At 39.5% G+C, this 20,932-nt stretch overlaps 2 protein-coding genes across 6 annotated transcripts in view; one reads left to right on the top strand and one right to left on the bottom strand.

Moving 5' to 3' along the window:
- The window catches only part of LOC306875551 (calcium/calmodulin-dependent protein kinase type II delta 1 chain-like), a 136,277-nt gene extending 129,662 nt beyond the window's left edge, over positions 1-6,615 (top strand). For 2 of the 3 annotated variants that reach the window (XM_079426203.1, XM_079426205.1), the window contains 4 exons: positions 1,316-1,391; positions 1,508-1,602; positions 2,224-2,457; positions 5,352-6,615. In XM_079426203.1, the coding sequence (XP_079282329.1) occupies positions 1,316-1,391; positions 1,508-1,602; positions 2,224-2,456 (404 nt within the window). In that variant the 3' untranslated portion in view covers position 2,457; positions 5,352-6,615. The remainder of the gene's footprint in view (positions 1-1,315; positions 1,392-1,507; positions 1,603-2,223; positions 2,458-5,351) is intronic. The other variant, XM_079426204.1, reaches the window with a different exon arrangement.
- Positions 6,616-8,705: 2,090 nt separating this feature from the next.
- Positions 8,706-20,932, bottom strand: part of LOC306871915 (uncharacterized protein) — a 160,301-nt gene continuing 148,074 nt past the window's right edge. For all 3 annotated transcript variants that reach the window (XM_079420167.1, XM_079420168.1, XM_079420169.1), the window contains 4 exons: positions 17,638-17,721; positions 16,716-16,880; positions 11,505-11,693; positions 8,706-10,115 (listed from right to left, as the gene is read on the bottom strand). In XM_079420167.1, the coding sequence (XP_079276293.1) occupies positions 10,101-10,115; positions 11,505-11,693; positions 16,716-16,880; positions 17,638-17,721 (453 nt within the window). In that variant the 3' untranslated portion in view covers positions 8,706-10,100. The remainder of the gene's footprint in view (positions 10,116-11,504; positions 11,694-16,715; positions 16,881-17,637; positions 17,722-20,932) is intronic.

The raw sequence follows: 20,932 nt of genomic DNA, 5'->3' as shown, positions 1-20,932 counted from the left end.
ACGACTTTCAACTTGGGGACCTTGGTATAGATATATGGGAAAAATGGGTTGACAGCCATGTATTAAACTCTGGTCTGACAGGTGTTGGGCAATTTTATTAGAAAACCACGTGTCTTTCAAAAAAGCATGCCAAATGTTTTAATTTCAAAAACATCTTGCACCATTAACTTTGATAACCATGAACAATGTGGAAAATATTTGTCATATTATATATAATATTTTGTGCTTATATTATGTAATATAAGGTGCTCAAATACTATATGGTACATGAAGAAAACATGCTGCCTAAGGTACATGTCCAAAATCATGGTAATGCCCAATGATTTTAATGATATAATTGCTTTTGTGTAACAGTAAATGATAGCTTAAATTTCAGCATATTGTTATCAGTGGATTTTAGGTAAATACTCCACTTTATCCATGTGCCGTTTTTATTCTTTCCTTTATAATATATTGTGGTATTATTTTGCTTTTATTGGTGAGTAAAGTGATTCAGACCAATTTGGATATTTTTGCTTACTGTATGATGCATTTATTGAGAAGAACTGACTCAAAAGAATGAAGGCATTGCTAGTTCGGGCATTGCTAGTTCATATTCTATGTTAGTTAGGCTGTAGTTGCAGCCTAGAATTAAACTGCTGGTTTCGTCTGGCCAGAGGAGAACGGCACACCATTTTGACACTATTTCCTTGTTAAATACTGCTAAGCTGCTTTGACAGAATCTGCATTGTAAAAAGCGCTATATAAATAATTGTGACTTGACTTAAATAAGCAGAAGTGTTATGTTGTAAATTGTAATTATTAACAATGATTATTGTATCGGCTTTACAATAACTTAAATTAACATGGTACTATACACACTCTTACTGGCCAAGCTAAAAATGCAGCACCCAATTTTATACAATATGAGGTCCCTGGGGTCCATTTTTCTGTTCATCAAGATTTCCTTGGCTTGGAAAAAGGTTGAATCAATAAACTGCTTTCCAAAGGTATACATAAAACAGTACAGTTCTCCACATAAACTTTTTTTACATTTTACATTGGTGCATTTGATTTGAATATTTGATTTACATTGGTAGCTGGCCAGTTCCTTTCAGACATTTGTTAATCTGATTCATTTTTAAGAACAGACTCATAAGAGCCATTCACTGGAGAATCAAGCATCACTGTCTCTTTTTTTTATGGTTTAAAATGAATGTATTTCCCAGTCTGGTCTGTTCATCAGCTAAAGCATAATGACTACAGTCTTTTGCACAGTTTTTCACTTTATTTATTTTAGTTTTTTTTTTTTTTTTTTTTACTTTATGTGCTAAAGCACGGAAACAGGAGATAATTAAAGTCACAGAGCTGCTGATCGAAGCTATTAATAATGGAGATTTTGAAGCCTACACGTGAGTGTTTATTTCATTATTTCATGCAGTATTTTTTTTATTATTATTTTGCCTTCACTCTGTTAAAGAATGCCTTATTATATCTTATAATTTTTATATTATGTTGTGTTCCACAGGAAAATTTGTGACCCTGGACTGACATCTTTTGAGCCTGAAGCTTTGGGAAACCTAGTGGAGGGGACAGATTTCCACAGGTTCTACTTTGAAAACTGTAAGACATGGCATGATGTTACATGTTAAAGGAGTAATTGATGTTTTCATACTAAGAAAGTGAGTGAGCTGTAGGGCTCCAACAATGGAAAAAAAAGCATAAATCTTTTGAAGCCATGCTGTATCTTAATGTTAGAATTAGTGCAAATTGAAGTTCACAATAGCAATGAAAAATATTCATGTAGGATTGTACATCAGCTATCAACCACAATATGTGAGAACAAACGGTGTTCGGTTTTATTGACGTCAGACCTCACACATTGTATCTTCATATGACCAGTTTGATGTGAGAGCTACACTGGATGAGAAGGTTAACAGTGGATAGCTATTTTTGGACTTTTCCTCATAAAAAAGCTATCATATACTAATACGTTTATAATTTGTATGTGCCATTTTGGTGTTTGGCTGTCCTCACTTTTGTCTAGTTTTGTGTTCCACAGAAGAAAATTGTGAAATGTGTTTGGAGTTATATGAAGATGAGTTTATAAAATCTACTGCATTTTACAAGTGTTGTGACTTAAGTGGATATGTCCTTTAGTTTAATTAAATGCATCCACATGCATACATATCGTTTTAATGAAAGTATTATTATAAGTGAAAGTATTATTGTCCTCTGCTCTAGCTCTCTCCAAAGGCCACAAATCCATCCACACCATCTTGCTGAACCCTCATGTACACCTGATCGGTGAGGATGCTGCATGCATCGCTTATATAAGGCTCACCCAATACATGGATGTCAACAATATGCCTCGCACCATGCAGTCTGAAGAAACACGTGTCTGGCACCGTCGTGACGGCAAATGGCAGAACATCCACTTCCACCGGTCTGGCTCACCAACTGTGCCCACCAAGTGAGGTCTGTGTTTGTGTGTGTGCATGGTCCAAACCTGTTTGTCCAGGCTAGTTAATGCTGATTAATGTTGGTCTGGTTCTGGACTAGCTTTTAAAGAGTATGTGTTGCATTCTGTGTTACAACAGAAGGGTGCTACACTGTTAAAAATAATGATTCCAAAAGGAGGATTTCACAGTGATGCTATTGCAAACAATTTTGGGTTCCCCAAAGAACCCTCAGTGAACAGTTCTCTTTTTTACTTGGTGTGAAGAACATTTTAACGGGATTGTTCATCCAAAAATGAAAATGATGTCATTGTTTACTAGGGGTGGCACGGTACATGTATTCGTACCGAACCGTCATGGTACAGGCATCTTGGTTCGGTGCATGATGCCTTACAACGAATACAGGCAATTCACCCTCAGTCCAGAAGGGGGCGCATGCAGCAATGCAATGCTGTTTGATAACCGCCAGCAGAAGAACAGCGAATGCCGTGAGTTGCGCGCTTGAAAACAAAGCCCACTAAACAGTGACCGTGTGCTGATTCTGGATGCGTCTCTTACATAGACTACAAAGGAGTATACTTTAAAGGCTTGTGCACTCAACTGTTTGAGAAAAGGGGCTTTGTGCTCGTGTATACTACCTCTCTCATTCGGCACAAATCCAAATATTCCATAATATTTCCATATTTACGATGTAACGTATCAGAATGCTAAACTATTATTTATGTAAATTATAGGCTTTGTACTTCAGTCGCGTTCCAACAGTAATACAGAGGCGGGCGCGCTTATGCAGAATCAACTTTAAACACTTATCGTCTTAATAATGCATCACTGTATAAAGGTCTGCTTTTATTTGTGTACACTCACAATGAAAACAGAACCATCTGAGATCTGTGAACAAATTAAGCCAGTCACAAAAATTAACTGAAACTCAGCATATATAGGTTGTTACGTGTCGCACTGTTTTTTTCCCCTTGTTTATCTGTTAACTAAATCAAATATATTTCAATAATTTATTCCTTGTATGTATATATTTACGGAAGATTATATATAATGTAATATAATATTTAGTATTACTACTGTACTACTCTGTTCAAAATAAATGAAAAGAAACCGAGCATAGTAGATTTGTTTTTTTCCTGTTGTACCGAAATCGTATCGAACAGTGACCCCCGAACCAAGGTACGTACTGAACCCTGACATCTGTGTACCGTGCCACCCCTATTATTTACCCAACTTGGTGGTGTTCTAGTGCCCTTCTTTGTTTTTCGGACCACTAAAGGAGAATCTGCTCGCACTCGTCCATATAATGGCAGTGGATAGTGACCAGTATCAAGCTTTTTAAAAATGTCTCAATAGTATCACAAGTATCAATCTTCTGTACTTGACTGTGCATCAAGATGAATAAAACCACAAAAAAAGTTTTATGTGCTGTGTTGTCTATACTGAGTTGAATATCTCTGGAGCAGAACTCCAGAACTCTGGATGTACATGGATTATATTTTGTCACATTTATATAAATCTTGAGTTGGAGTAAATTTTCAGTAAATTAAGGTTAGATTAAGGTTAGTTTTTTACCGAACCCTATTGTGTGGCCCCAGAATACTTGGAATACAATGTGTCATATGGGGCCTGAAAAAATAAAAACGTGGTTTGAAAAATAAAGTAAAAATAGTGTAAAGCATTAAAGGGGTCATGAACTGCCCTTTTTATTAAAATGTATTACTATTATTTAGGTCCACTTATGTTTTAATGATTTTTACATAAAAAAAAAAACAAGTAATAGGCTATTTTCTGTCCTGTTTTTGTCCCCCCTCATCGAAATGCTCTGTTTGAATAGGTGTGGCGGATTGTAGATTCGGAAGTAAATGGCCACTTGTATGATTGGCTAAAAGTTGTGCATGTTTGACAGCCTTCATAGATAGATGCTGCTGTGATTTAGGTTAAACACATAAATATTCCATACATATTAAACGATCTGTAATAACAGACAAAGCAATGGTGACCACGTAATAAAAACAGTTACTCACACTTGTGTTGCGACATTACTGTCAGATCCAATATAGTCGCCACAGCATTTTTAGTTTCAATCTTTATGAAAATCCCACATCGAATTGTGCCTTGTTTGTAAATGAATCTGCAGTAAAATGAAGTGAACAAAGGACCAAGTTCTTACTGACACAGTCCGGAACTTCATTAAAAATAAAGTTCATTCGAGATCAGAGTTCATGTTGGGATCAGAAGGAAGGCGATGCAAAGACTGCCCCCCCCCCCCCCCCCCCCCACAACTTAGCACTGCGCTTGTTGTCTTCAGAGTCATCTTTATCATTTGATTTATGCGTAGACCTGCATTTGCCCCTCTTGTTATTTACACTGCATGAATGAATCAGGGGGAGGGGCTAAACAGGCAGTGATGTAGAAGCAGATGTTGATCTTCTGCGGATACGGTGTTTAGCCACACTATTCCATCATAAACTGGCACATTCCACAACCTGTCGTTTTGACAGATTGGCTTCAAATATTTTTAGACTGAGAAAGTTTTGAGTTCTGAAACCTTAAAGGATGTTTTTATAGTACAGTGACCTCTTACGTGTCAAAAGGGAATTTTGATTTCTCAGTTCATGACTCCTTTAAAAAAAAAAAAAAAAAACAGGGCGAGTAAATGACGGGTTAATTTAAATTTTTATGTGAACTAATCCTGTAATAAACTAAAAATTTTTTCCAATATTTAGAACCTTTTGCGTAATGAATAAAAACCTTTATTTTAAGAGGTAAAGTGACAATTAGTGGATGTTTTTGTTTTGATGCAGACCTATCCCTTAAAAAGTCTCACTTTAGAACTTGGTCAGTGTATACCAAAAAAGTAATAATTATATTTGTGATGATGAGGTAATGTGATTTCTTCTTCTTTTTCAGTTAATAAGGTCTCCAGAGCACAGCGTTTCCTGTCAACTGAGCTTCAACTGTCTGGCCCAACTCAACCATGATCTTCATAGTTTGCTCTACTGTACCAGAGTGTTGTTTACATTTACTGTTGGACTAATTGAATATAGAAGGTTGAAGAATCATTTCAGATCAGGATGTGGCGTGTTTGTGTGCGAGTACATTTACATGTATTGAGTATGCTGTTTACATACTATACTCATTTATGTGAAAAGCATGTTCTTAGTACTTTAATCTTTTTTTTAAAGGGTTACATTTTTGTATGACAAAATCTATGGAGCCATTTGTTAGTAATCCGTGGTGTTTGGGTACAGGGGTACTGTATATCAGAAAATAATTAATCAAGGTTTTTTTTAATTGAATGTCAAGATCCAAAATGTTCTTGTTTCTTAAAATGACAAATATGAGCTTGCTTATGGGTTTTCAGTGATGTACATTTTGTGAAGTTATGTGAAGTGCTATTTCTGCTTTACACTTTGGAGTATTACCAGTTTATTTTTAACACACATACTGTAGGAAGCATTGTGCTATTTTCTTGGATAACCCAAAATTCTGACGAGGGAAAAGGTTTAGAGTTTTATTTTATTTTTTGCTCATGAATTGTCATACAGTTATTGTGCATCTGAATATATGAAAAAAGAATGTAATAACGTGAACTTCACTACACCAGATGCTCAGTCTGGGAAAAAAAATATTTTTTTTCTTTATTTTCAATTAATTGTGTGAAATTTAGATTTGTTGTGGTAACTTAATTGTGTACATTTTCAAATGTGTCTGCTTCTCACTGTAATTTGTGTTACTGTTCGAGGAAAATCTAACAGGTTGGTTTCTCATTTTTATCTTTTATGAATAATGCATAATATTTCACTGTCACTCTTAGCATAACATACAGATCCAAAACATTTCTCCCCATTCTTTATGTGAGTCTCTGCCTTGACAAACCTTGACTGAAGATCTCATGCAGAATAAAATAATCAGAGTCAATGTCAAAAAAGGCTGTACAAATAATCCACTACACACAGTTACTTACACAATACGAAGAATGTCTGAAAACATGGAGATGCCTCAGTGTACTATTAAAACAGCCAGATTCTTTGTCAGATACAGTTTTGATTCCAGTTCATTATGGTGATATATTAAGTTACAGTACAACATTATAGAATAAGGATATTACCAGAGGAATTGATCTAATAGATTTCTAAATATGTGAAACATTAATAAAATGTGTGATTTCTGCAAAATACTTTTTATGATATCCTTTTGATGTTATGCTTGTCAAAAAAACTATTCCATCTAAAGGTAGGTATATAGTAGGTTTTATTATTAAAGTAATTACCACAGATGCATAACCATAATTATTTAGGCAAATTTGAAGATCTGATTGTGTAGAGATTCATTATTGTACTGTACAATTAGTAATTGACACATGCTGCTTAAATTGTATAACCCAGAATATTTTTAAATCTCTGCTGGTTAACAAAAAGATCAGATAAGGAGAGTGAAACTTTTTATTTTTTTAAAATACATGCATACTTCATGTATATGCTGTCTTGTCATGAATCTCACTTTGCAGTACAATGTGACTAAATTTACCAGCCTGGATGGGATTAAATAATCCCGAATTTGCCCAAACATTTCTGAATCCTCAATTAAACTCTTAAAAGTGTGCATTACAAAGAAAACTTAAACACATAAACGTGCAAATCCGTCATGCATCACACAAAAAGGTGAGAACACAAACATGGTGGACAGGCTTTTTTCCTAATATCACTTTTACTAGATATAATGGGTATTAAAACTAAAGGTAAGTTATATTGTGCTTGCATCATCTACCATAACTTAGAAGAAGCATCAGCAATAAATTGTTACCTGTTACTTTTGTATAATTTTATGATTGCAATATAGATGCAGCTGTAGCCTGCTCTAATGTTAAACATTGTAGAAACCCCACCAGACACAATTTTGGACATCTAATCATATGCACCTTATGAATATGGACATTCTTGGTCATGACATTATCTAAACAACCCTGATGCTTTTGAACAGTACAGACACTTGGCTGTTTTTCCTTTAGGAAAACATACATATATACCACATTATTTTCATTTTTAATTGTAAAGACAATTAAATCCACAATTTATTTTTGTCTACAAAATTCAGGCTTTAATACATTTTATCATGTCTTTGGAAGAGATAAATTCTATAAAATCCTTGTCAGATAGGAGACCTGGATTAAGACGCCACTGATGGTATTTAGGTGGTTGATATGGAATCTGAAGATCTAATATAATTGGTGCATGATCCGAAATTACAATACTTTGGGAAGAAATGTATGGTCCATCACATAAACCATACTTTTGCATGAATGTGTAGATAACAGAGGCACATATTGATAAAGCTATGATCTTTTTGGAAGATCTATCAAGAACAGGAGACATAACGCAATTAATGTCCCCAGCCAAAATAAGTGGGTGTGGATGAATATTAGGAATACACAACAAAAATAAAAGTAGGAACATCATAATTGGTAGCATAAACATTTGCAAGGGTCAAGGGGGTCGAGAAAAGTGTTCCTGATACAATAATATATCTTCCTTTATGATCTAAAATAGTATCAGAGGCTACAAACGGAACAGATTTATGCACTAAAATTGCAAAACCTCTAAATTTAGAGTGAAATATTGAATGGAAAACCTGTCCAACCCAATCCCTTTTTAATCTAAAGTGGTCAACAAAACGGAGACGTGTTTCTTGCAAAAAAAACAAGGTCTGCCCTTAAACTCTTCAGATGGTTTAAGACTTGGTTGCGCGCTTAACAGGATTGTTGACAGCCTTACAGTTCCAGCTGACATATCTCAAACAGTTTGCCATATGAGAGTGTTAAATGAAAGGTACATCATATTTAGAGAAAGAATGAAAACAACAAAAAAACAGCCCAACAAAATGTAAAATGCAAAAAAAAAAAGGTACACGAAAAAGTTAGCCTAAAATAAACACGATGAAGAATGAATGAACTTAGAAAGGAACTCAGCTTTGAAACAGAATCCCAAACCCTCCCTTCTTGCCCACCCTTAATCCCCCTACCCACTCTCCACCTATGAACAAAGCTATCACTACCCTTGACGGAGTGTATGTTTCCCTGGGTTCATTTTAGCATGTATTTGATTCAAACTTATGAGAAACATAAATTCAGTAAAGTACAGTAAAACCAGACTTTTAAATAGTAGTAGTGTATGTTCTCAAAACATTACAAAATAAAAGATAAATTGTTAAAAGAAATTGAATCAGCATATTTTTCCTAATAGAAGATAAGGTAACAGTGAGATTGACATTTCATTTTTGTTTATTATAATTATTGTTATTATTTTACATCATTGCAACAGCAGAAGAAAAAATAAACAAAACAGGCAAATTTTTAATCACTTTCCCTCCTTGTTCTGAGTTCTACTGTAAGCACCTGGAGGAGCATCACAAATAGGGAAGATACAAGTCAAGCCCACAAGCACAGTTTTGGAGGGGGACTCAAATTATCATTGAATTCAGTCATAATTTAAAAAAAACTGCACTGCACAAAACAGAAAATGGGATTAATTTAGCATCCATTACAAAAGAAAAAATGCAATTATGTTTATTGAAAACATTTTTTGTCACAGAGGAGATCTGAGAACACACACATATTCTGTATAAAGGTTAGACAGTGAAAACAAATAGGTCAGTGACACAAAATAACTGGATGTGTAGATAGTAACAGCATTCTTTCACTTAAAACTGATAAATTCTCACGCAATCTGTGTAAAAACCATTCAGAAGCATTCTGGGATTCTGGGAAAGACTAGAGCATGATATTTATTTGTTGCTTTTAAATCGCCAGTATAAATACATAGCCAGTTATATCAGATAATGGATTGCTTGCACTTGATTAACTTTGGTTACAAACTCACATGCCTCAAAGATATTTTGATGATATTTTATCAAGTAATCTGACATGTTTTAATTACAGCAGTCCATTGATGCAGTTGTACAGGAATTACAGGAGACAAAAGAGTATATGACAAAGTCCATTATTTACAAAACTCCTCACACCTTTAGTGGCCAGACAATGAGCTCAGCATCCAAACTGACCCATATTCATTTTTATTATTATTATTATTATTATTATGTTTAGTTCTGCTCCTACAGTACCACAGCAACCAAAATGACAAGCACACACACACACAAAATATCTATTGTTCATACAAATCACTCAGCAATTCAGGTAACACTATCTTTGGTCACAAAATGAGAAAATAAATTCAGTCAGGAACAAAACAAAAAAGACATTCAGCCATAATGCAGTTAAAATGTTTCCATTATTTGCCACGAATGAAAAGATCAAGCAATAAATAATATAAGGGGATCTGGTAAGCAAGTGAAGAATTATTTTGTGTTATTAGATAGGGCTACAGACATAATTATGCAGACATTTGTATTAAATGCCTGCCACAGCCAAAACACATACAGCAGGTGGTGGTGCCTTATTGTTTGTCCTGCTCTCCTGCATCTGAATCTTGTCCTGCATCAGGCTCTTCGGTCACCTCTGGGATACAGTAGCGTTGAAGCAGCTGATGCAGGTTTTGCTGTAGGTCATCGGGTCGCAGGGAATCCGGGGTGTCCTCCAGTCGTTCCAGGTGGGTTTGTTTGGCTTGGCCATCCTTCACTACTGTGCTTTTCTGAGTGTGCGTCTTATGCATCCGGGTCCTACAAATCAACACAACTGGTGTGAAAAGATGTGAACATATTTGATATTGAATTACTAGTTCATTATATGATAATCTTGTTAGCCATTCCTTTGAAGAACAGTTTAGTGACACTCTGCAGACATTAAAAATATATAACTGCAAATGAAAACATCACACAGGCTAATTGACCAGTATTACTTTACTTTAGCAGCTGTTTACCTTTAATTTATCTTTAATTAATATATACATGAATTCAGTTCGAAATAGAGGCAATAGACTGTTTTTTGCAGGTTGGGGAAAAAAACTGCTGCTGAATAGCATGCAGACTACCAGACCAGCAGCAAACCAGCATAAACCAGCCTGAACTAACCAAGAAATATGGTTGGTTTTTTTATCACAAACATGCCTTTGCAATGCCATTTTGATCGGCATAACCTCTCATATTAAACACCAAACTTTCTGATTTAGCATCATGCCCTTTTTTAAATGATCAATAAATAAGGGGTCCTATTATGCTATTTTACATTTTCAACTTCCTTTTTAGAGTGTAATGTTGCTGTTTGTATGAAAAAGATCTTCAAAGCAAAGTCCACGCCAAAGGAAGTTATTCATTATATCAATAAGTGCTGTTTCTAAACTTCCTCAAATGCCTTGATTGTAGTCCTGAGGTTTTTTTTTTTTTTTTTTTCTGGAACGTACACATCACAATACCCTGAATTTAAGTTAAAAAAAAAAAAGGCAAGAAAAGGGGGCTTGGTTGAATTGCATTAGTAGTGTGTTGTCATCATTTCCAAGATATCCAAGAGACATTTCACTGATCTAATAGACTGATACACATGCAGCTGCTTACATCCATGTTTTGGAACATAAGCTTTCAAAAACAGCATGTTTTTACTTCCAGGCAAAAGGGGATGTTCACAGCATGGTATAATAAATGATCTGTGGGACATTTTAAGCTGAAACTTCAGAGACGCTATCTGGGGACATCATTCTTGTAAAAAGGGGCATAAGAGGACATGTTAGGTAGGTATTAGTAACTGCTCTTTTATTATCACACCATTCTCCAAAACAGCTACTTGTTAAACGGACATGCCAGTGTCCAGACCTTCTGACCACTGATCCTTCCTCTTTGACCATCTCTCTCTCAACTAAATGAGGTAGATGCACTTTTCCAAAGCTTCCTACATAGCTTAAAGCCTAGACATATGAGAGATAAATTACTGAGCCAAGAAGAGAATGTAGACATAAGAAATTTAGTACCTCTTGAACAGTGAGCTAGTGTTGAAAATAAAGCTATAAGGCATACATAATATTTACTATAATATTTACTGTGACCAATAAAGTATTTGGATACCATACATAAAATGTTTAAATGTCACTACATTAGATAAGAACCAAATATCTAGACCTTTTCAAAGTCATCTTTGGCTAATGGATGATCCGATGAGAGTGAAGGGTCTCCAATTTGTTTTTCCATTCGTTCACCTTGCACTACCATAGTTTTGATGACTTTGCTGACCTTCCGACCTTGGACAGGCTCTTGCTCGAACTCAGAAGATGTTGCCCCAATGTAAGATAAAGGTTCAGAGAAGGTTACCTGAAATGCATAGACATGAGATGCTAAATGATTAGCATTACCTTTACAGAGGAGGCCTATACTCTGTGTGGTAATGAATTAGCAGTTTATAACCAGGGTTTTCTTTCTTCTGCTGAACACAAATGAAATAATTTTGATAACTAAACAGTTTTATAGTCAACATTTAAAGTGGATCAAAATATTTCCCATTCAGTCGGTCCCTCCGAGTCACGTCGGACGACCAACGAAATTGGGATCTCGCCAGAGAGACCAATCCACTTCGAGTGTAACTAAACGAGCCAATGGACATTGGCATGTGATCATTGCCAATGATAAGAGTATAAGAGGCAGCAGGTGCACCGCATTAATTCATCCTTTCGCTTCGGAGCCGAATGGCAGTGCATCACTGGTGCTCTCCTATCCTGCGAGTGAGAAAGAGTGAGCGAGTGTTGGTGTTACAGCACAGCAGCGGTGGTCGCGATCCCACGGGAAGGAAAAGCGATTTCTGTGAGGACGGTCACACTAGGAGTGTGCGGTTGCCAGCTCCCCTGCGTGCTTCAGCACTGAAAGAGCGAATTTCTCTAAAAGAGCAACACGGGTGATTGCGTCTTTTTAAAGATGTCTTATCACCCGTACGTTTCTGGGTGTGGTCATTTCCTGGCGCCTCAGGACGGTCACGTTTGCTGCCTCACGTGTCTGGGCATTCAGCACGCTGAGGAAGCTTTCATGGATGGTTCATGTTCTTCTTGTGGGGACATGACCATCTCGGAGTTACGTAATAGACTCTGTTATGTCAGGAGTCCCTCTGCCTCTGCCGCGATCCAGCGTTCGTCCTGGCACCCGGGGTGTCGCAGCATCCGGTGGAGTCAGAGGTGATTTGAGGATCACAGTGAGGGCTTCCCCATGTGGAGCTCCTCACCCCTCAAGCACTCCGCAGCCGGTGGAGCTGCCGAAGGAGCGTGCTGGGCCCTCTGCTGGACGGGGTGCACCACGCGTTTCCTTCGGTGCCCCCTCTGACGACCAGATGTCGATCGCTGCATCGGAGGGCGAGCCCTCTCTCTCCGGGGATAACGACTCGGCTGCGTTGCCCCCTTTGGTTGTGGTAGCGTTGTCCGAACCAGACCCAGAGATGACGGTTATGCTTTCCCGGTCTGCCAAGAATGTCAGGATTGTGTGGAATCCTCCACCGCATTCCGATCCTTCGAGGCTGGATGAATGGTTTCTCTGTGCCATTCTTTCCGGAAGTGCATGAGGAGCTTACAAGATCGTGGAAGGCACCTTTCACTGCCCGAAACAAATCTTGTGGCTCCCCCGCCCTCACCACCCTCGATGGTGGGGCCGCTTTGGGGTACGCGGGCATCCCCTCGGTTGAGCGGTCTGTGGCCATGCAACTATGTCTAACAGCCACTATCACCCTGCAGGGTGACCCGTGTTTCCCCTCACGGGACTGTAAGTATTCGTCAGGTCTAACTGGCAGTGCTTATAGAGCCTGTGGGGAGGCGGCTTCTGCCCTCCACGCCATGGTGTTACTGCAGGTACACTAGGCCAAAGCCCTGAAAGACCTGCACGAGGGTGGTCACGGCCTGGCAGTTCTACATGAGCTGCGTGCTGCGACGGACCTTGTGCTTCGAGCGACGAAGGTGACCGCACAGTCTCTGGGTCGTGCAATGTCCACGCTAGTGGTCCAGGGGCGCCATCTCTGGCTGTGTCTCGCTGACATGAAGGAGCAGGAGAAGGTACAGTTCCTGAATGCTCCCGTTTCACAGACCGGCCTCTTCGGCGACACTGTCGAGAGCTTTGCCCAGCAGTTCTCAGCAGCACAGAAGCAGACTGAGGCGATAAAACACATCATGCGTCGGCGGAAACCTGCTGCTTCCACCCCGGCTGCAGCCCCTCAGCCTGCTCGTCGCCATGGGCGCCCCCCCTGCAGCCACCCCCGCGCAGCCGCAGCAGCCTTCCACCAGGTAGCGTCGTGGAGCCGGTCGCAGGCAGGACGCTCAGCCCGTCCAGGCCCCCGCCAAACCTGGCGGCAAGCGCAAGTGCAAGAGGCCCTGAGACGGGCGACCCAAACATGGAGGAGACTGCTCATCGGGAGATGGTGATCGCACCACTCCCTCCACCGGAGAAGGGCCGGGTGGAGAATCTTTTGTTGCATTCTGTACACCCAGACCCCACCCCTTGCTGTCACAGGCCAGGCCGTCACAGGCCCTGGGCCGGGTCCCTGTGTTCCACCTTGCTGCCCCACCTTGGCTACGGCGGTGGTCCCTTTGGTCCCACTGGCACGGTCTCTTGGAGCCTGGCTCGGCTATGCGATTCAGTTTGCCCGGCGTCCCCCCAAGTTCAGGGGCATCCGGTTCACTTCAGTCAAGGCCGTCGATGCCCCTGTCTTATGTGCGGAGATCGCAGTCCTGCTGGCGAAGGATGCGATAGAGCCGGTCCCTCCAGCCGATATGAGGACGGGGTTTTACAGCCCTTACTTCCTTGTGCCCAAGAAAAGCGGTGGGTTACGACCGATCTTGGATCTGCAAGTTTTGAACCGTGCACTTCACAAGCTGCCGTTCAAGATGTTGACACAGAAGCGCATTTTCGGGTGCGTCCGTCCCCTAGATTGGTTCGCAGCGATCGACCTGAAGGACGCGTACTTTCATGTCTCGATCCTCCCGCGACACAGGCCATTCCTGAGATTCACGTTTGAGGCTCGGGCATATCAGTACAAGGTCCTGCCCTTCGGGCTGTCCCTGTCGCCTCGCGTCTTCACCAAAGTCGTGGAGGCGGCCCTTGTTCCCCTGAGAGAACAGGGTGTGCGCATCCTCAACTACCTTGACGACTGGCTCATACTTGCACAGTCTCGAGAGCAGTTGTGCGTGCACAGGGACCTGGTGCTCAGGCACCTCAGCCAGTTGGGCCTTCAGGTCAACTGGGAAAAGATGGAAACACGTGCCAATGCAGAGGATCTCTTTTCTTGGCATGGAGTTGGATTCGGTCAACCAGACAGCACTCCTCACCCAGGAACGTGCTCAGTCGGTGCTGAACTGCCCTAAGACTTTATCAGACAGGACGGCGGTCCCACTGAAACTCTTTCAGAGGCTCCTGGGGCATATGGCTGCAGCTGCGGCGATAGTTCCGCTCGGTCTGCTCCATATGAGACCGCTTCAGCACTGGCTCCATAACCAAATCCCAAGGTGGGCGTGGAAACGCGGTACTCACTGGGTTCAGATTACACCGGCCTGCCACAAAACCTTCAGCCCGTGGTCAGATCCCTCGTTCCTTCGGGCAGGAGTGCCCCTCGAGCAGGTATCCAGGCATGCTGTGGTATTCACGGATGCCTCGGCCACCGGCACGCAGTGTCAGAGGTATGGACGGGTCCCCAACTACTTGGCATATCAATTGCCTCGAGCTGCTGGCAGTACGCCTTGCCTTGAGCCGCCTCAGAGGGCGCCTTCAGGGCAAGGACGTTCTGGTTCATACGGACAATATTGCGACCGTTGCGTATATCAACCGGCAAGGCGGTTTACGCTCCCGTCGCATGTCGCAACTCGTCGCCACCTCCTCCTCTGGAGTCAGAAGCATCTGAGGTCCCTTAGTGCCATCCACATCCAAGGAGTGTTCAATCGGGCAGCCGACGAGCTGTCTCGAGCAGCACTTCCAGGGGAGTGGAGACTAAAGTTGCAGCCTAAGCCATCTCAGAGACTTCCATGTGCAATAGGGCCCTACGGAGTTACTTCACATGTCTAAATGTCATTTAACCCCCTCTGGGAGGCAGTGACTCCGCAGTGTGCATCTTCCAAGCGGAAGGGCACGCTTCCCAGTGTTATCCAAGTCCTACTGTTTGGGTTGCTCAAGGAACAACAGTAGTTGACCTCCTCTGTGTAGAGCCCGGTCCTATTGTCTGCCTTATAGGAAGGATCAGGAGGCCTGCACAGGGCACTGGAAGGGGCAGCTCCTGTGGCGCTTTGGTAGGGATCCCAATTACGTCGGTCATCCGACGTGACTCGGAGTGACCGACTGAATGGGAACGTCTCGGTTATGTATGTAACCCTCGTTCCCTGAAGGAGGGAACGGAAACGTCACGTCCCGTCGCCACAGTCACTGTACCACCGCTGAGCTGCCGGGTCACCGACTCGGCTCCTCAGCGAAAGCATGAATTAATGCGGTGCACCTGCTGCCACTTATACTCACGCTGTGATCAGCGGCAGCTGGATGCAATGATCGCATGCCAATGTCCATTGGCTCGTTTAGTTACACTTGAAGTGGATTTTGTCGGTCATCCGATGTGACGTCTCCGTTCCCTCCTTCAGGGAACGAGGGTTACATACGTAACCGAGACGTTCATCAAAGTTGTCCTAAGACAAGAATGCATTTGGGTTTTAGGACAACTTTAACCACTTCAAATGTTGACTAGTAGTTCACATTGAATTACATTGTATTTTTGTAGCTACAATGAAAGTGAATAAGAACTAAAACTGTGACCAACACTCTTCTGTGTGTTCCACAGAAATACAGAAATACAGAAAGTCATACAGGTTTGGAATGACATGAGGGTGAGTAAATGATGACAATTTTAATGTTTATGTGGACTATCCCTTGAAGAATGTCTATGATGTAAATGCTTTGAATTAATAGAATATGAAACATAAATTCAATATTCATATCTGTATAGTTGCTGCAACACAGACGCAACAAGTTTGTAGTTAATTTGTTCGTTCAGAAATTTCAATTGCAAAGAAAGTATGTATAATGAGTGGTTCCCTACATTATGACAGAAAAATGTCATGTGATTACTGAACCGTTGCACTGGAGCAGCTCTAAATGAGCACTGATGAGTCATTAAATGAGCCATTAAATGAATTATAAAATTTGAAAGAACAAAGAAAAGAACAGTGAAAAGAACAGAATCACATACAACATATTTGAACTGGCAAAATTAAGCATGGAAATTACTGCAGGAAATGTCAATTCACTAAACAAATATGATTGATATTCATGTTAAATAATTGTTTATTGATTCATATTGTTTCTACAAATCCAAATGAGGTTTCACACCTCGGCCTGCTCTCCTCCACTCTGCACCACTGTCCTCTTCACAACTTTAGAGAAACCGTCAGCCTCATCCACAGTGACAGCTTCCTGCTGCGGAACCTCCAGCATCTCTTCCTCTCTCTCTACTCCATCTGCTGACACATACTTATGGATGACTTTCCTTGTTATCTGTGTGTAAAATTACACAAGGTTGGAAATGATCAAGGATATCATATAAACTTTACACATAAGATACATTGTCTGTGCTACAATCTTGAAGCATTCTAAGAAAATAATAATGAAAAAAAGTTAGCAATATGTATCATATTCTCTACAAAAGGAATGTGGTCGTTCTGTTGGTGTGATGCTTAAGGCTGAGACTAAAGGCCCGTTCACACCAAGAGCAATAACTATATAAGCATCCACACTAGCAGACGATAACGTCTGTTTATTTTAAGCGCACACTCGTCTGCTGCTTTATATAATCAAGATTGCCATAGCAGATCTGATTCTGAATGGGATGTTTTATCATTCATCAGCTGGAAAAAAAATGTTCTGAATGTGATTAAAATGATATAGTTTCTCTGTGCCTTTATCATTATAGCTGTGGTGTGGTCAATCAGAAGAAAAATGTAAGACACTAAAATAATCCAATAATCATTAAGTACCTAAAATATTAACCAAAACACTCCAATGTTCATAATTCATTACAGCAATAAACACTATTTAAAGTAAGTTTGAACTATTTAAAAGTTTCATTGTAAATTATATGGTAATTCATATTTCTTTCAAATAGCATACGTTATTTTAAAGGCAACCTACAATTAACCAATTAAAAGGATCATGTTGCAGGGTTTTTACATTACTTTACCAACTGTAGAAATTGTTGGGCAAAATCCCTGAATCCGTGTAAAGACACGGAAAAGATGAAAATTAAGGAATTTACCTTTTTGACCACCATGTTTCCATACTCGTCAGTGTATTTCTCTTCTGTCACAGTCTGAGGAGGGATGTCAGGCATCTCGTCACCCTAAAAAACATAATAAAAATATATACATGTAACAAAACTAATTAATGTCTTTGTAAAAAGCTGTTTTAACCTGTTAACTGTCACCCGTCCTCTCAGCGGGACACCTAAATTTACTTCACTCTTTTACAATTAAATCCTAATCTAATCAAACTATACAAACTATATATCATTGGAAAGGTCTAAGACTCCTAAATAGATATTTTTCCACCTTTTTTGTTAAAAAATTATGTAGGAAACTAATGGATTAATTTATGACAAGAGTGCACCTGAAAAATCTACATCATAACAGGAGTTCTGACATTTTTCCTAGTTGCCTTTTTCCCTATCACGCTTTAGAAATCATAAGAAATGATATAGTTGAAAACTTAAAATCTCAAAATTCATCCTTTGAAACCCATTTTAAAATCAGACATTGCATTACAATGGAAATGGTACATACAAACCATGTTACAAAATGTTTTCGTTCATGAATTATAAACATTTAAGTTTGAATAGTGCTCTATAATCTCTATGTTCAAAACTGTGAGTGACAGTTAAGGTTAATTGAACATGTTATTGATTGGTTTTGTTTCATTAATGAGACCCATTAAGCTTTTCTGTAAGAAGATGATGGAAATTAACCGCACCCATATTCAAATTGATATACAGTCACATTGTTTGTTTGTTTTTGTTTTTTTACTTAGTATATATTCACTTAATAATTAAACATAATAATATTTTCTTTTTTTATTTCGAACTATGAGATTGAAAATGTCAGTGGAAAGTCCTGACACAAATACTGTCTAAGGGAAATGAAATATAATGTTACTGTTTAATGCATATGTATATTTATACATCATTGTACCAACAAATGATTATTTTTTTGTTCAATATCACACCAAAATATAGAAATGGGGGTCCAATGACACCAGCATGCACATCCAAAACAGGTACCTGAATTACAACTCTGCGCCGCACCACCCTGGTGGTCAACACCTCCTCCTCTGAACTATCAGACAGCAAACCTAGTTCTTCAGCTATTTCCTAAGAGTAGCAGAGATGCATTGTGTTTGCATGTCTTAAATACTGTCGTATATCTCTTATACTTGCACGTCACACCATGCAAAGCTTGTACTCTGGAAGTTCCTTTTACATGCGGTCAAGAAAAATATTGCTGTTTGTCAATTGTCACATTATATCCAACAATTTTAAGTTACTTAAAGCTGCAGTCCGTAAGTTTTGCCTCTTTGTCACCATCTCTGTTGAACACCTGGTATTGCAGCCAGGTGCTGAATTATCTTCATTACGTGGGCTGTACTCTTGCTCGGCTCCAGCACAGATGAATCTAATGTTCTGAGGTGAATGTGTAGCTGTCAGTCACCACACCGGTGTGAATCAAACACTTAGTAATCACATATTCTAGCCTAAGTCTTGGAATATATGACCCAAATCAGAATTTTCACCGTATATTGTCATCTGAACAAGTAAGTAACAAGTCTGCCACGTTTATTCTGCCCAACTGAGGAAAAAAGCATTACAATAAATTGCGCTACCAATGGTGATTAAATCTAACGATCGATTAGCTCATATCACATCAAACCGTGCAAATTATTGTTATTGTTATACTTTATTCTCAAATTATTAAAGTTAAAATCAGCATTGTGTGACTATGGGTATAGTGTGTATTAGCGTGTAGATTTCAATTTCTGTACAGTCTAATCTAATTGTCATGCCATTCGAATTTCATTTTAAGAAATTCTTTTAACCCAAAAAGCAAACTATGCTCCCTTCGAACTGGTTTTCTTTAAAATACAAATCTTGTGTAATCCCAGGCTATCTGTATTCAGAAGCACATTTAAAACTGGAATATAATTTAATTTCATTCACACGTGTTTCATAAAAACATAATCCTTTCTGGATCACAATCCGCCATCAAAATGATACATTTAATTATTCTAGCTGCTGTGAGAAAAGGCTATAAATGATCCTCCACCTGCAGCATCCTCACATGTGATAGCCTACTAGCCTGGAAAACGTCTTTAGGTTTACAGACGTGACGTAATGACTCAGATTCTGTTGATTCTGGAGAAGAATCTAGGGTGAAAATATTTCATTTCCATTCCTCTTCTGATAATGCAGATTCAGGGGATAGGGACCTATATGTTTTAACAGAAATTGATTCAAAGACTGTTGGAAAATACTGTGTTATAGGCGAGTATGAAGATAGGGGTCTACATTCATTCATGGACCCATTTGACTGTGGAGAAGACCCTCTAATGTCTTTCAAAAGCATGGCAGAGTCAGGTGACATGATCTAGGTCGTGTTACTGGTAAAGTACTCTGATGAATTGAGGTACAGGTGAGTCAGCAGAGAGTGGTCTAATCTCAGTCTCTGATATTATAGACTGAGGAGAGTCAGGTCTTTGCTCTGGATGATGGTCATATTGACAATTAGTTTTCAAGATCCAAAGTGACTGATTCTGGAGAGGATGGTCGGGAGACTGTAAATGAAATGATAAATGTGTGTGTGGCTATTGTGAACTCAGGAGTAGGTGAATCAGGGGACAGAGGTCTGTTTTCATTAAGCGATGTGATTGACTCCAATGAGGACCTTCAAAGATCAATTATCATGTCATCAAATTAAACGTTCTGTATATCTGTATATGTTACTATTGATTCAGGGGGTGGGGATCTGTAAAAAGTTGTAAGTTCAAAGTGAACATAATATTGAGGTACTGGAGAATCTGGTGCTGATATTGGTAAATCAGGAGAAAGAGGTCTGTGTTCATCATATAATTCTAGAGAAGCCATTGAAGTAAAAATATCTACTTCATGTTCCTGTTCTGACAATGCAGATTCAGGAGATAAGGACCTAAAATCATTCAAAGGAGTTGTTTAAAAGAATGTGAAAAATTGTGACAATGGTGAGTCTGGTGAGAGCAATCTAAACTCATTCAGTGAGGTGTCCGATGCTGGTGTGAATGCCCTGAAACAATTTTCCACAGTGAACAAGTCTTCCAAGTAAGGTTCATATTCTGTATTTTCTGAGCTCAGTGAATGAGGTGAACAGGATCTATGACCGGTTACTGGAAAGGTACTCTGAGAGAAAAATCCATTGAATTCCGTTACAGGTGAGTCAGGTGATAGGGGTCTGAACTCATTAACTGATGAAACTGATTCAGGAGACAAGGGTCTACAATCAGTTTCTTCAAGAGAGTCATCGAGCACAAGT

Source organism: Barbus barbus (genome assembly GCF_936440315.1).
Source record: "Barbus barbus genome assembly, chromosome: 1".
Classification (NCBI taxonomy): Eukaryota; Metazoa; Chordata; class Actinopteri; order Cypriniformes; family Cyprinidae; genus Barbus; species Barbus barbus.
Note: the sequence above shows the minus strand (reverse complement) of the source record. Positions and strands in the feature narration are given on the sequence as shown.